Source organism: Petaurus breviceps, unplaced genomic scaffold, assembly GCF_028583685.1.
Source record: "Petaurus breviceps papuanus isolate PSGF00001 unplaced genomic scaffold, PetGlider_PUasm1.0 446, whole genome shotgun sequence".
NCBI lineage: Eukaryota > Metazoa > Chordata > Mammalia > Diprotodontia > Petauridae > Petaurus > Petaurus breviceps.
Genome location: NW_027186338.1, coordinates 3,137,547 through 3,151,496, shown reverse-complemented (window position 1 = coordinate 3,151,496; position 13,950 = coordinate 3,137,547). Strand labels below are relative to the sequence as shown.

Genomic DNA, 13,950 nt, shown 5'->3' with positions numbered 1-13,950 from the left:
AGTCTACCCTGAACGCTGACCTGCTCATCGTGTAAAGCTATTCGGTGACCCCAGAATACAACTCCATACACAGAGCATGCAAGTTTTCCTGTCTTTTTGTTTTAATTTCACTAATGGTAATTCAGAGATCAGATAACCTTCCTTACTGGAGGAAACTTAAATCTATGTGCATCCAAAGGTTCTTTTTTAATCAGCAGCTTCACCTTGACTGGTTATTATGGCATAAAACTCTAGGCGAATGAAGGAAGCAGGTCAAACATACTTCGGCATCACAACCTTCTCCTGGAAGTCGCCAAAGGCATGGTCAAGCCCAGACAGCTGAGTGCCGTGAACAGTGAAAACTGACCTTTTTGACCACATTATCCAGGTCCACGATCATGTTCTGAAGATTCTCCTCTGCAGCAGATATGTGAGCCTGGGCCCCCGCGAGCTCAGTTCTTTTCTTGGAGTTCTCAATGATGCTCTTTGTTTTCTCTAACTCTTCTCTGAAAACATGAAAAAGAAACAGGGAACGTTTGTGTCGTGATGCACTGTAGTGTACTACAAAGGAATCTGCCACATGGCATGACAGATGATTTCTATGACACTCAGGGTAGAAACTGGAGTTGCCTGCCATCCGCCTATTAAGGTACAGGCAACTGTGGTCATTTATGGTCAGCTGAAAGAAGCCACAGCAACGATAACTGTCGCTTCTTTAAAACCAAAATCTACTTCATACCCCTCATCCTACATCCCCCTTCTATACATTAGAGAATGAAACAGGCCTGATGGCCTCTTCTATGAAGTACCTGCACACACCAAGAATACCTTATGAATGCCTGGAAGGCATTATTCAGGGTAGGCTGAATAAACACTGAATAACACTGACTGAAACATGAAAAGGAGTCAACAACTTGTCAAAGGAGGCACAAAAAAAAAGACTGAAGAAAATAATACCTTAAAAAACAGAATAGGCCAAATGGTTAAAAAAAAAAAAGTATATAATCCACTAAAGAGAAGAATGACTTAAAAAGCAGAACTGGTCAAATGGAAAAAGATATACAAAAATTCACTGAAGAAAAAAAACTCAATGAAAAGTAGAACTAGCCACATGGAAAAGGAGGTACAAAAGCTCAAAGAAGGAAATAATTGCTTAACAATTAGAACTGGGAAAGTGAAAGCTAATAACTCCACGTCAAGAAACAAAAAACAGAAGCAAAGGAATGAAAAAAATGGAAGAAAATGTAAAATATCTCATTGGGAAAAGTTAACTGGCCAGGAAAACAGACTGAGGAAAAGTTAGGGAGTTAAAAATTATTGGACTACCAGAAAACCATGATAAAAAAAAAAAAGACCCTAGACATCATCTTTCAAGAAATTATCAAGGAAAACTGTCCTGATATCCTAAGAAGGAGAGGGTAAAAAAAAATTTATGTATAAAGAATCCACCAATCACTTCCTGAAAGAAATCCCAAAATGAAAACTCCCATGAAGTCAAATTCCAGAGCTTCCAGATCAAGGAGAAAAGATTATAAGCAGACAGGAAAAAAAAAATTCAAACACTGTAGAGCCACAATCAAGATAACATAAGATTTAGAACTTCTACACTGAAGGATCAGAGGGCTTAGAATATGATATTCCAAAGGGCAAAGGAGCTAGAATTATAAATAAAAATCACCTACAAACAAAACTGAGTATACTCCATTAAGGGAAAAAAAATGGATATTTAATGAAATAAAATGAAGAGGTGAGAAAGAGGGATCCAATGGGAGAAGGGGGAAAGGGAGAGATAAAATGGGGTAAATTATCTTATATAAAAGAGCTACAAAAGAACTTTTACAGTGGAGGGGAAGACTGAGGGGGTGGGGGGGTGGGGGTGTAGCTTGAACCTTACTTTCATCAGAATTGGCTCAAAGAGGGAATAACATACACTCTCAGTTAGGTATGAAAATCTATCTTAACCTTACAGGGAAGTAGGAGGGGAAGGGGATGGGAGAAGCAGGGAAGGGGCTGACAGAAGGAAAGGTGGATTGGGAGAGGTGGTGGTCAGAAGCAAAACACTCTTAAGTAGGGTCAGGATGAAAGGAGAGAAAGAAAAATGAACAGAGAAAAACTAGGGTGGAAGGAAATATAATAGGTAGTAAGTACTCCTCTAACAATGGAAAAAAATTTACAGCAAGTTTCTCAGCTAAAGACTTCACTCCTCAAATATACAGAGAGCTAAGTTAAATTCATAAGAATACAAGTCATTTCCCAATTGATAGTCAAAGGTTACAAACACGCAATTTTCAAACAAAAAAAATCAAAGCTATCTATAGTTCTATGAAAAAATGCTCTAAATCACTACTGATTAAAGAACTGCAAATCGAATCTATGAAATGCTGCCCCGTATCTATCAGTCTGGCTAATATGCACAGAAAGAGAAAATGACAAATATTGGAGATGTGGGAAAACTGGAACACTAATGAACTGGGGTTTTTTTATTCTTGTTTGTTTTTCACTAATGAACTGCTAGTGAAGTTGTATACTGATTCAACCCTTCCTGAGAGCAATCTGGACCTGTGGTCAAAGACTATAAAACCACGTATACCCTTTGACCCAGAAATACCACTACTTAGATTTGTAGGCCAGAGAATTTTTTTTAAAAAAGGAAAAGGGGAAAAAAAAGACTTATATGTATAAAAAATATTTATAGCAGCTCTTGTGGTGGGAAAGAATTGGAAATTAAGGTGATAGCCATCAACTACAGAATGGCTAAACAAGTTGTGGTATATGACTGTGATGGAATACTACTGTGCTATAAGAAGTAATGAGCAGGGTGCATTCAGAAAAACCTGGAGAGACTTCCATGAACTAAAGCAAAGAGTGAGCAGAACCACAACACCACACACAATAATAGCAGTGCTGTAAAATGATCAACTGTGAAAGACTTAGCTACTCTCATCAAGACATTGATCCAAGACAATTACAAAGGATTTATGATAAAAAAAGATTATCACCCTCCAGAGAAAGAAATGATGAAATCTGAAAGCACATCAAAGTACACTTTTTTTTTTTACTATCTTTATTTTTCTTGGGGTTTTTTTTGGTCTGTTTTCTGTCACATCATGACTAATATGGAAATAGATTTTACATGACTGCACACATATAACCTATATCAAAATGTTTGTCTTCTCCATGGGGGAGGGAGAGAATTTTGCACTCAAAATTTTTAAAAATGGATGTTTAAAAATTGTTTTTACATGTACTTAGGGTAAAACTTTTTTTAAAAGAGTATGACTGAAAAGAACATTAGATAGCACTAAACCAAAACCTCAAAGTATTTAAATGTTTACAAATAAAGCAATTTCTGAAAGCAAATGGCACCACATAGCTACACATACATGGTATGAAGTTATATGGTTGGTTTTTAAAACACAACCCAACTTATATATCGAAATGACTTTGAAAAAGTGTTTTGCGCAACAACAACCTTCCAAGAGAGACTCCTAGGAACAGCCTTTTGAATGCTGACATTCAAGTGAATAGCAAGAAAGCTCCAACTCATTCCTCACCATGAAAAGAGGCAGCCTGTGCCTCTCAGGTCAGCAGGCAGTAGGAAATTCAAGCCGTGGATGCCAAGCTATTGTCAGTGAACTCTGAGAGACTGTGGAAGAATACCATAGGGCTGAAGGGTCAATGTTTTGATTTTCAAAGAAAGGGTAGGAGAATGAAGGCTACAAACTAGGCCAGTGAGCTTGCTCCAAGTCTAGAATATATTCTTAAAGGAATGATTAATGAACATCTATCAAAGAAGCAGTGATCACAAAGATGTCACACAGCTCCAGGTCAGACTTCTCTTTTTAACACAAGTCTCAGACTGGTAAATCAGTGGAATAAGAGAGCTAAGCATCAGCATCAAGTCAGTCACACAGCAGTTCTTATAAACGAGGTGATAAGATATACTAGTCTATACAGTACCGTTGGGGTATTTAGAACAGGCTGAATGAATGCACAACTCCGCCCCACACCCCCCTCCCCCGCCCCAGGGCTGTCCAGGGATCCCTAATTGTTAGCTGGACCGCTGCACATTTCTACTGATGATAAAAGCAAAAGTGACACGCTTGAAGGGAGCATATTATTTGCTCTCCTTTTGTTTTGTTTTGTTTCTTCTTTCTTGTGGTTCCTCCCATTGGTTCTGATTCTTTACATCATGCCTAATATGAAAATGTTTACTACGAATGCCTACATCAGACTGAATGCCATCTTGGGGAAGGGGAGAAAATGTGAAACTCAAAATCTTATGGAACTGAATGTTAGAAACTAAATGGCATGCTTAACAAATCTACAGGTGGAATGGTTACCAACGGGGTTAAAAGACAATTTACAAGCACAAAGGGGGCTAGATAGTTGTTCATTAGAACTGAGACTCTACCGGGTTGGTGGACCACAAGCTCCATGAATCTGTGGTATGACAGCAAAGTCAAAATATTTCATTCAATCCTAGGCTGCATAAAGGGACAGAGTATACAAGCTCAGGGAGATGAGCGACAGACCCACCATGTTCTGTTCTAGTCAGATCTGACCTTGTGGATTGTGTTCAATTCTGGGTCCTCTATGAAACAGGATATGGATAAGCTGGGAGGGAAAGGCTGAGGGTGAATAGCATAACTTTATGCCGTGAGGCTCTACTGAAGAGAATGGAGCCATTTAGCCTAAAAAAGACCCTTAGAGGGGTCAGGAGAGCTGTCTCCAAGCAAGGAATGATGGGCAAGAGGAAGAGGTTAACAGTTGTTCAGCCTGACCTAAGAGAGCAGAACCAGGAGTCATGTCAATTATAGGAAAAAGTTCAGCTGTATCTGAGGAAAGATTTCTAACTAGTAGATGTCCAAGAGTGGAAAAGCATTGCTTGGGGGGATGGTGGGTCCCTGTCATTAGAGGTCTTTAAATGACAACTGGATTTCTGCTCAACAGAAATACATGACATTACACTTACATTACTGTGATTCTAACTGGCTTCTGGGTCTAGTCTAGGGTGTTTTCTAGTCTCTGACAGCTCTCCAAAATTTTAACTCTGAATCCCAGAATGCCATTGGTACACCTTCATGCATCCCTAGCAATTCCAAAAGTGCTATGATGTAGCCAGATGGTAGCTGCCTACAGAGTTGGTTCCTCAGTCTGTGTATCTCATACAGGCATGACTGATGGACGGTTCACTGTGCCCAAGATTTCAAAGTTTTTCTCAATGACCCTAAGCTGAACACAACTGCAAAAACTTAGGGCCACTTTTCTCTTAATGATATTTGGCTAAACATTATAAAATACCACAATGTAAAAAGAACCAAAATTAGTAACCCAAAGGGCAAAGCCAAGATGCACAGAGGGTGAACATAATTCATCATATTACTTCACACAACTTGAACATCTGATTGCAAGGTTAATGAAATAGAAAGGTCTTCCCTGGCCATTGATAGGCTTAACACATGGAGCCTGGGTCACATGGAGCCCCGTGTGGAAGGAGCTTGCCCAAGAAGGAGAGAGAGCAGAGAGTAAGAGTAGAGAGAGAGAGAAGCAAGCTGTGAGTGGGTGGAGGGAGGAACTTGCTTAGGGGAACCTTTTTTTGTGGGGAGGCCCAACAGAAAAGAAGGCTTGGGATGTGGGCTCTCTCTGGATTAGTGATGAGTACCTTGTTAAATCTTACCTCCTGGTATCCTAACGATGTTCCAGATAAATATTTTGGTTTGGCTTTGAGGAAGAGAGCTTATTATATTTTGTGAGTCTACCCTGGAAATACACATGCACATTCATAGCGGTTGCTATGGGTATCACATTGGCATTATACACCGATACAGCTTCAAAGACAATGAGGATGCAACAAGAAAATGAGGATGCAAGACACACTGGTATCTCTGAGATGGCTAAAACAGAAAAAAAGTGGTCTCTGGATTACCTATGAAACACTTACAGAGGAACACAAAAATGCCTCACAAAGATTGTATCAAGGGAAAAGGACCCAGTGATAAAATCACAGATCCATGAAAATAAGTTTTGGGGCCTGTGTTGGTCTTGGAGCATAAGAAGTCTGAAATTAAAATCTTGCTGCAGACATTTACTAGCTGTGTGACCATTTGCCTCAGTTTTCCCATCAGTAAAATGAGCTGGAGAAGGAAATAACAAATTACTCCATTATCTTTGCCGATAAAACCCCAAATGGGGGTCATGAAGAGTCAGACATGACTGAAAACAACTGAACAACAACATGGTGTATAAATCAAGGAAGGCAGCACAATCTCGGGCCAGATTTGGATTCCTCACAGATGATGAGAATCAGAGGGCGTCTGTGGAAGTTTCACTGGTAGACAAACTGGTTTTCTCCAGGTTCATCATTAAGCCAGATGAACAGTCCATCATTTCTTACATTTTATAATGTGCATTCCCAAGCCATCGAAGTGGGAGACACCTTCAAGGCTCTACTTTGTCTTCCCAGCCACTGCACAATATCCCTGCAAGCGGGTCACGGTGCCCAGAAACACAGCTGAGTGTCTTAGGACAAGAAGCAGCTGGTACACTGCGCTTCTCAGTAAACAAATAGATGCCAATTTCTAGGATCCCAGTTAATTTTCAATAAAGTCCACATAAAATATACTGAATAAAAATAAATCTATTACATACAACTCTGATTGTCTAGTAGGCTCAAAAAGCTCCCACACCTGCCCACATGGTCAGAGAACAGCCATAGTAAATTTCAGCTTTATAATAGAACTGAGGAGCAATCCAAGGAAAACTTCAATTCCCTCATCTAAATTCCTCCATTAGGAGTTTCAGGCTGATTTCTTAGACTTATTTCCTCCATAATGAACGAATAATTAATTACTTGGCTTTCAGAAGGGCATCGGCAGCTTCGTCAACAGCCTTTCTGCGATCCTTCAAGGCATCTTCCACTGACCGCCACTGCATTGATTTTCCATTCGCGATCTAGAAAGCAAAATCTTTGTCATTAGGCAGATTTGAGCAAGAAGTAACAAGTGCCCAAATGGGCAAAGACACAAAAATGCTAAATGGTCTTGACTGAGTATGCAGCCATTTACTGATTCCAACCATCTAAGCACCCTCCTATAAGCACGGTAGGTATTTGACATAGGTAAGTATGCTGTAATCAGCACAGGCTGAGTCATAAATAAGATGTAGACCAAAAAAAAAAACACCCTTGGGAGTCAACCTCGTGATAAAAGGTTCTCCTTAGATCCCAGCCACAGTCCTTGGCCAAGCCCAAACAGGATGCTTCTCTAACTAGTCTGCCAGCATTCCATGGCACAGGCACAGAACCCCAGGGGCACCCTAATGCCAGAGCAGAAGCTACATGTTCCGTGCTTTGCAGCACTGTGCGTCCTTCCAGGCTTCCTTGTTGTAACTCCCTAACTATACCATGATCTAGGGATGAGGACAGCAGCTAAGATGTGTATAGAGTCCTTTTTCTTGCTCCAACATTCTTTTTAAAAAATGATTGCCTTTAAAAAAAATGGCCCTCTTTATCCTTAAAGGAAAACAATACCCATCAGGGTCCAAGAGCCACCTGGAGACATACTTCAATCAGGGGAAACTAAAACACCTTGGCCTAACAAAGGGGCGGCCCTGTGAAGAGACAAGAGCGCCATTCAATGCGTGTGTAACTGTAATTTCTAATTTCTAAGCAGTAAATTACAAAATGTTACGCATAAGTCATTGCAATGTAACAAGGAAGAATTTCTACAGCCAACCCTCTTAAAGAGATCATCAATCCATATCCACAAAGGTTCACTAAGTATCTATTCCATGGCAAGGTATGTTGTAATCGTACTTGCGCGGGCTATCATCAACACTGCAATGACATTAAATTTAACTTCAAAAAGGAAATGAGATGATTTCACCCAAGGTAAAGACAAGCGCTCAGCTGTCCTCGTGTTCAGAAAGAAGACAAACTTGTTGTCCAGTCTGTTAAATTTGAACCACAGCTCTGGCTTACCTCTGAACTGTCCATAGCTTTCTTCAACATGCTTGAGTGAGTGTCGATGGCCTGGACGGCGGCATTCTGGGCAGCTATTGCCTGCAGGGTGATCTGAGCTGTGTGGCTTAAAGAATCTTCCAAGTTTTTGGCCAGAGCTTGAAGAAACCCAGAGTTAAAATTGTCAGGATCCTCCCATCACAAGGAATGGATTTCTTTTCAATGACATAGTGACTTTTCTTCCCTCCCACACTAACTTGCCTAAAGGGCTTCCCTATGACAATATTTCTGGTCCTTATGAAGCTGTGACTTAGAAGACCAGAAATAATCCACATCACAGCTAACTAGAACTGGTGTCAACACAAATACCAAGCCTAAAGGCAAAAACAAAACAAAAATCTCACTATATATCCACCACCAAATGAAGACAGTTAATAAAAATGACAATTATTCAACCTAAGAGGAAAGAGATATCAGAATAAAAAAATGCATAAAAGGAGGAATAACCATCAAACTGAAGGTAGAAGAGAGGAGGAGTTCTTCCTACAAAGTTTCAAAGCAGAGACAGCTAAGGTAGGAAAAGATCCTATTGGTTTAGGATAGTTTTAGAGATAATGCCAAAGAATAAAAATGTCCCCCGATGCCCTAAGATGGCACCAGCTAAAAATGACCAATACTATTGCCAAATATTTTCTGCATGAAATGATATACAACAAGATAGTACATTCTGCCCACATACTGACTCATGACCTAAGTTAGCCCATATGAAAAGACCACCGGAGACAGGCCTAGAAAGTGAATGGGAAAAGACAGATAACACAAAAGATTAGGAACATTTATATTTCATCATTCATGTGCCATCATTATCAGGGGTCCTGAAAAACCCTGTGACTTACAAGTCTTGAGAGAGGATTTCAAGGCCTCTAAAGAGGAAAAACCTTGCCAAAAGTAATCATTAAGGGAACATGGAAAGAATGGAAGAATTCCCCAAAATGGGGGCTGATGAAGAACTTAAAGGAAGTCATGCTTAACTGAAATATAAACACCAGGAAAGCAGAAATTTAAACAAGCAGCGATCCTTTTAAAGAAAAAGATCGGTGATTTAAATTTAATATGGAAAATGTACAGGAGCCAGAACATGCCTAAGGAAAACAGTATTAGCTGACACTTATACAGCACCTGAAGGCCTATCAGACTTTAGATACACACTCTCTCATGTGAGTTTCACAACATCCCAATGAGGCACCCAAATTTTACAGGCAAGGAAACGGAGGGTGAGAAAGGTCAAGTGACCCGGCCATTGTCCCACAGCTGGCAAGCATCAGAACTCGCACCAAGGCTCTGTGTGCCAGGCCCCAGCCCTGCTCTCAGCCTACCAGAGGCAGTCTGCACCCAGGTCACTGCAGGGGTGAGCTTTCTCAAGGCCCCTCTCCCAGCCCACCTTTAGTCACACTCCCTGAATTACTTTGTACACAGACCCTTAACACTCCCCCCCCAGGAAAGAAGTGACAGCCCCCGCCACCCAGGACAGTCAGTGGCACAGAGTAAAGTGCTCACTAAATGATACTAATGATACTAAATGAGGGCCGAAGTGACTGGATCAAGCCCTAAAAGCAGAAACTTGTGTGATGGGCCACGAAAAGGCAATCTGAAGCAACATAAGCGTGAGCAGAGCTTGGTGACAGCTTCCTAAAAAAGAAAGAGCTGAAGCTCCAAAAGCTTCCAAAAGCCCCAGTGACACCTCCAGCGGCCAGACGGGCAGACTGGGCAGGAGGCAGGCTCGGGACAACAGGCCCTCCCTGAGGCTTTGACTCTAAATGAAAGAACCAAAGAGAGAAGGGGCTGCCAAGGGGAAGTTCTGGGCCCTAAGCTCTAGGCCTCCTAGTGACTCACCCAGTCTCCGAATGGGAGAGGGCAGTGTCAGAGGCAAATACCCTTCAACCGGGAAGCCTGGCAAACTCTAAAAAGCAGACACAGTCACTCCAAGAAGCCCCAGAGCCTCCCTTGAAGATCCCAGGAGCAACTTAAGAGGCAATAAGAAAAGCTGATCACGGTTTCACACGTTCTGTTTTAATAGGCAGGGAAGTGTGGAATGTACCTGGAGAGATATGCGTTAAAATTCTTTCCAAGTTTTCTCACTTAAAGGGGCCTCAGTCACTTGGAAAAGTCCCTCCTGTGGCAGCCCAGGGCCAAAGGCATGAAGGCCTGCAGGGTAGGGGGGCTACTGCTCCTCATTCCCATCCACAGGGAGTGATTATGGGTAAGTCCTTTACTCTCCAGGCCTCAGATCCTTGCACTGTTTCTTTCACAAGGTGGTTATGAGTCTCAAATTTAAAAGTGAAGGTAAGAGTGCTTGGTAAATGTGAGCTATCATCCCCATTAGCAACAACAACATTTCTGATCCCCAGCACTAAATGCTGTCCCAGGCACACAGAATCACAGATGCAGAGGTGGAAGTAGTCAGATGAGAATTCAAATCCAGCCTCAGACACTTATAAAAGCTGCAACATTGGGCAAGCCACTTCGCCACTGCCTGCCTCAGTTTCTTCATCTGTAAAATGGGCTAACAAGACCTCTCAGGGCTGTTGTGAGAATCAAACGAGATAAACATTTGTGCCAGGCACCTTACAGCATTCTATACCTGCTAGCTAGCCACAGTGATAGTGGCTTACAAGGCCCAATCCCTTCATTCTACGACTGAGGAAACTGAGGCAGGCGTCACATACGCCACCAGTGTGTCACAAACCCTCCCTGAATTTGAATTCAGCTCTCTGCCTGGCAGGCACTTTCCTGGGGATGAGGAGAGATGGTAAGAACAAGGAAAATGAGATGAAGATGCGTTAGAGCACCTGGCTGGCCACAGACTGCCTCACCGTCAACAACAAGCAGCCTCTTGCCACTCGGGGCAAGAAGGAAGCAAAGAGTCAGTGAAAGACGTCAGCCCTGGGCCAGGCAGCCACCAGAGAGGACCCCCCATACTTAGAGCGAGGCTTCTTCACATACACTGGATAGCTCTGTCCCGCTCCTCTGCTTCCTGCTGGGCCCAGTGAGCTGCAACCTCTTCTGAAACTTGCTCTGTTCTAGAAGACGAAGTTTCATGCCCATGTCTCTCCTCTTGCAACAGAACAGAAGGAACCACATTTCAATGCAGAACTGACACATGTGATGGGGCTTAAAACACCATGGTTTCTTACCTGCCAGGGCACAGGTCTGGCTAGCTATAGCAATGGGAGACTCTAGGACTCTGGGGGGAGGGAAGAGCTCTCTGACATCTGCCCAAGCCTGCTCCAGAGGCAGACATGGAAGGGCCCTGGCTGCTAACCCCCGCGATCTCAAGAAGATGTGCTCAGGATCAAGACACAAGTCTTCTCCAAAGGCCTTCTTGAAGAGGCCCAAATGCTTAAAAGCGACACAATTCAAAGAGGGCTGAGGTTAGCACCAACCCAATGTGTCTAGTACTCCATAAGCACACTAGAGTTTCCAAGAGACAAAATAAAAAAGCAATTGTACTACCTGAAATATAAGGCTTTTGTTTTCCTTCTAGCAGTTCAAGCGGAGGTACTTGGACAAAATTTTCACGCTGCTCATCAGGAGTTGGGGTAGTTGGGTGATCACCTGGTGCAAAAGTAATTGGAGTTGCTTCTGTAGGTGTTGCAAACAGATGTTAGCCAAGGCAAATTCATATCGACCTTGCTTGTCCCTCGATAATACACAGATATCTGCAACTATTCAAGATCAATACACTTGGCAAACATCTTCAACTACAGAGAATGTTTGAGCAGAACATCTGCACTCCAAGAACAGACAAATGCCCCTCACGGTGGATTCCTTCCCAGTGAAAAGAATGCTGGACAAACATGTCAAGTGGGCACAGCACCTGCACTGTCAGTGCTTAGCCAGCAGGGCCTGGAGGAAGACTGAATGAACAGCGCCAGTCACTCAGAGTCCCCAAGGGCAAGATGGAAAAAAAGAATGTGGAATGAGGAAGGTGGGGAAATGGAAAAACTGCCTGGAGAGATGAGAACAAGTGGGTGAAATGGTGGGAGAAGAAAGGAACACAGGAGCACATTGGAGCCCAAGGCTGGGAGGCCAATGGCAAGTTTGTGACACACCAGATTCTCTCCAATTCCATCCTGTCTGGCTGCAAATAAAGGAAGGTAGGGAAGATGATCAAAAAGAGGAATAAGGTTTGAAGAGGAAAGGACATAAGTCTAGGAGTTATAGGACAAATAGCAACACAAAGAAGACAGAAGAGTTAAGGAGAACCTTCTACCCCCAAGACTGCTTAGAAGACACGGACCCCATCAAGGACTGAAAATGGGGGAAGAAGCATTCGGAGATCTGTTTCGGAGGTGGGAACGTACATCCACAAAAGAAGCAGGTACCAGGAGAGGAATTGGAGGTGCACCAGTGAAGGCAGTTGTCAGGATGGAAGAAGCTAGGTTTACAAAAACAGGCAACATGAGAAAAGGAAGTTTTAGGACCTAAAACCACCTTTCAGTGTAAAATACACCCTAAAGGGACCTGACCCACTGTAAGCTTTGAGGAGAAGGAGCCTGAGGGTCACCCTGCCAAAGGACAGCTCCTGCACTCCTCGCCATTCTGATCATATGGCTAGAGTCTAGGAATCCAAGGATCTCAGGCTTCTTAGACACCGACAGCTTAACTGAGTCGATCTTCTCCACAAACTGAAGAAAGAGGGGCCAGGTGAGCACTGGCAGCAGGAGGAGCTGAGAGCTGAGGGCAGGCAGCTGGGCAGAAAATCAAATGGGTTCAAGAAAAAAAAGAAAAAGAAAAGGAAAAAGAAGAGCAGCTTCCTGGGGAAGGAAAGCAAGCAGAGGAGAGCGGTGCCAAGCTCTTGTGAGCCAGGCAGGCCCAGCAGCACTTGCTCTCCTCCTTCCGGGCCATCCAGACTTCACTTGAGAGCCTGGGGCCAGACATGAAATCCAAAGGATCATGAAAGGGTCTCCCCGGCCACTGTCAGGAGAAGAAACTTGTGGGGCCCAGCTACCTCTCCGACTCACGGAAGGGGCAATTTGCTTTTGGGTACAAAAACATCAAAGCTATCCATGTACTGATTTCTATGCTTAACTTTAAAATATCAGGATAAAATATAAGTACCTTCTTCAGCTGCAGGGCTTGGAGTGTCTCCCTTATGTTTTTGGAGTTTAGAATCTTTCATTACTTCTGACATACTAGAAATTTTTAGCGGACCAGGCTGAATCTTGGGAACAGAAAAAACAGTTCAGTTTCAGAAAATGTACAGAGTCCTGAAGTAGCATGCACAGCAATTTCCTACTGAAATAAACAACTTTGAGAAGAACAAGAAAAGTCAAACACACAATGACTACACGAAGGAAAGTGAATGAAAAATAACAAAAAAATCACGCAACTTTGAATGGCTAATGGCCTGCTTGCTTCCACTAGGAACATGAGCTCTGCTGTGACCCAGTGTCTTTGGGCCTTAGGGTCTTCCCATGGGAAATGAAGAGGCTGGACCCCATGACTTCTCAAGTCCCTCCCTAAATCCACAAGCACAGGATCCTTTTTGGGAAAGGGAAGGGAAAATATGAGCACAGAATACTCCAGATAACGTCAGTCAGGTTTCCATGGACTGGTTAGTTTGGCTGAACTGTTTTTTTTTCCTCTTCTTTATTCTTTGTTGTAAAAGGTGACTCTTTGGGAGAAGTAGGAGAGAGCTTTGGGAAATGGAGGTAATACAAAAACAAAAGATCATCAACAAAATTTATTTTAAAAAAGGTAAAATAGGGGCGGCCAGGTGGTGCAGTAAGTAAGAGCACCGGCCCCAGAGTCGGGATGACCCAGGATCAAATCCGGGCTCAGACACTTAGCACCCACCCAGAAACACCTGGCCATGTAACCTGGAGCAAGTTATTTAACCCCAATTGCTTAGGGGCGGCCAGGTGGCACAGTGAGTAAGAGCACCGGCCCCAGAGTCGGGATGACCTGGGATCGAATCTAGGCTCAGATACTTAGCACCACACCCAGAA

The 13,950-nt window shown here is 42.9% G+C and overlaps 1 protein-coding gene across 2 annotated transcripts in view; it reads right to left on the bottom strand.

The window, feature by feature from the left end:
- IMMT (inner membrane mitochondrial protein) overlaps positions 1–13,950 on the bottom strand; it is a 46,129-nt gene that overhangs the window by 14,054 nt on the left and 18,125 nt on the right. The window contains exons 4-9 of one of the 2 annotated variants that reach the window (XM_069101068.1): positions 13,061–13,163; positions 11,453–11,554; positions 10,943–11,053; positions 7,961–8,097; positions 6,833–6,933; positions 347–485 (exon numbers count right to left, since the gene is read on the bottom strand). In XM_069101068.1, the coding sequence (XP_068957169.1) occupies positions 347–485; positions 6,833–6,933; positions 7,961–8,097; positions 10,943–11,053; positions 11,453–11,554; positions 13,061–13,163 (693 nt within the window). Of the gene's footprint in view, positions 1–346; positions 486–6,832; positions 6,934–7,960; positions 8,098–10,942; positions 11,054–11,452; positions 11,582–13,060; positions 13,164–13,950 lie in introns of both variants that reach the window. The other variant, XM_069101067.1, reaches the window with a different exon arrangement.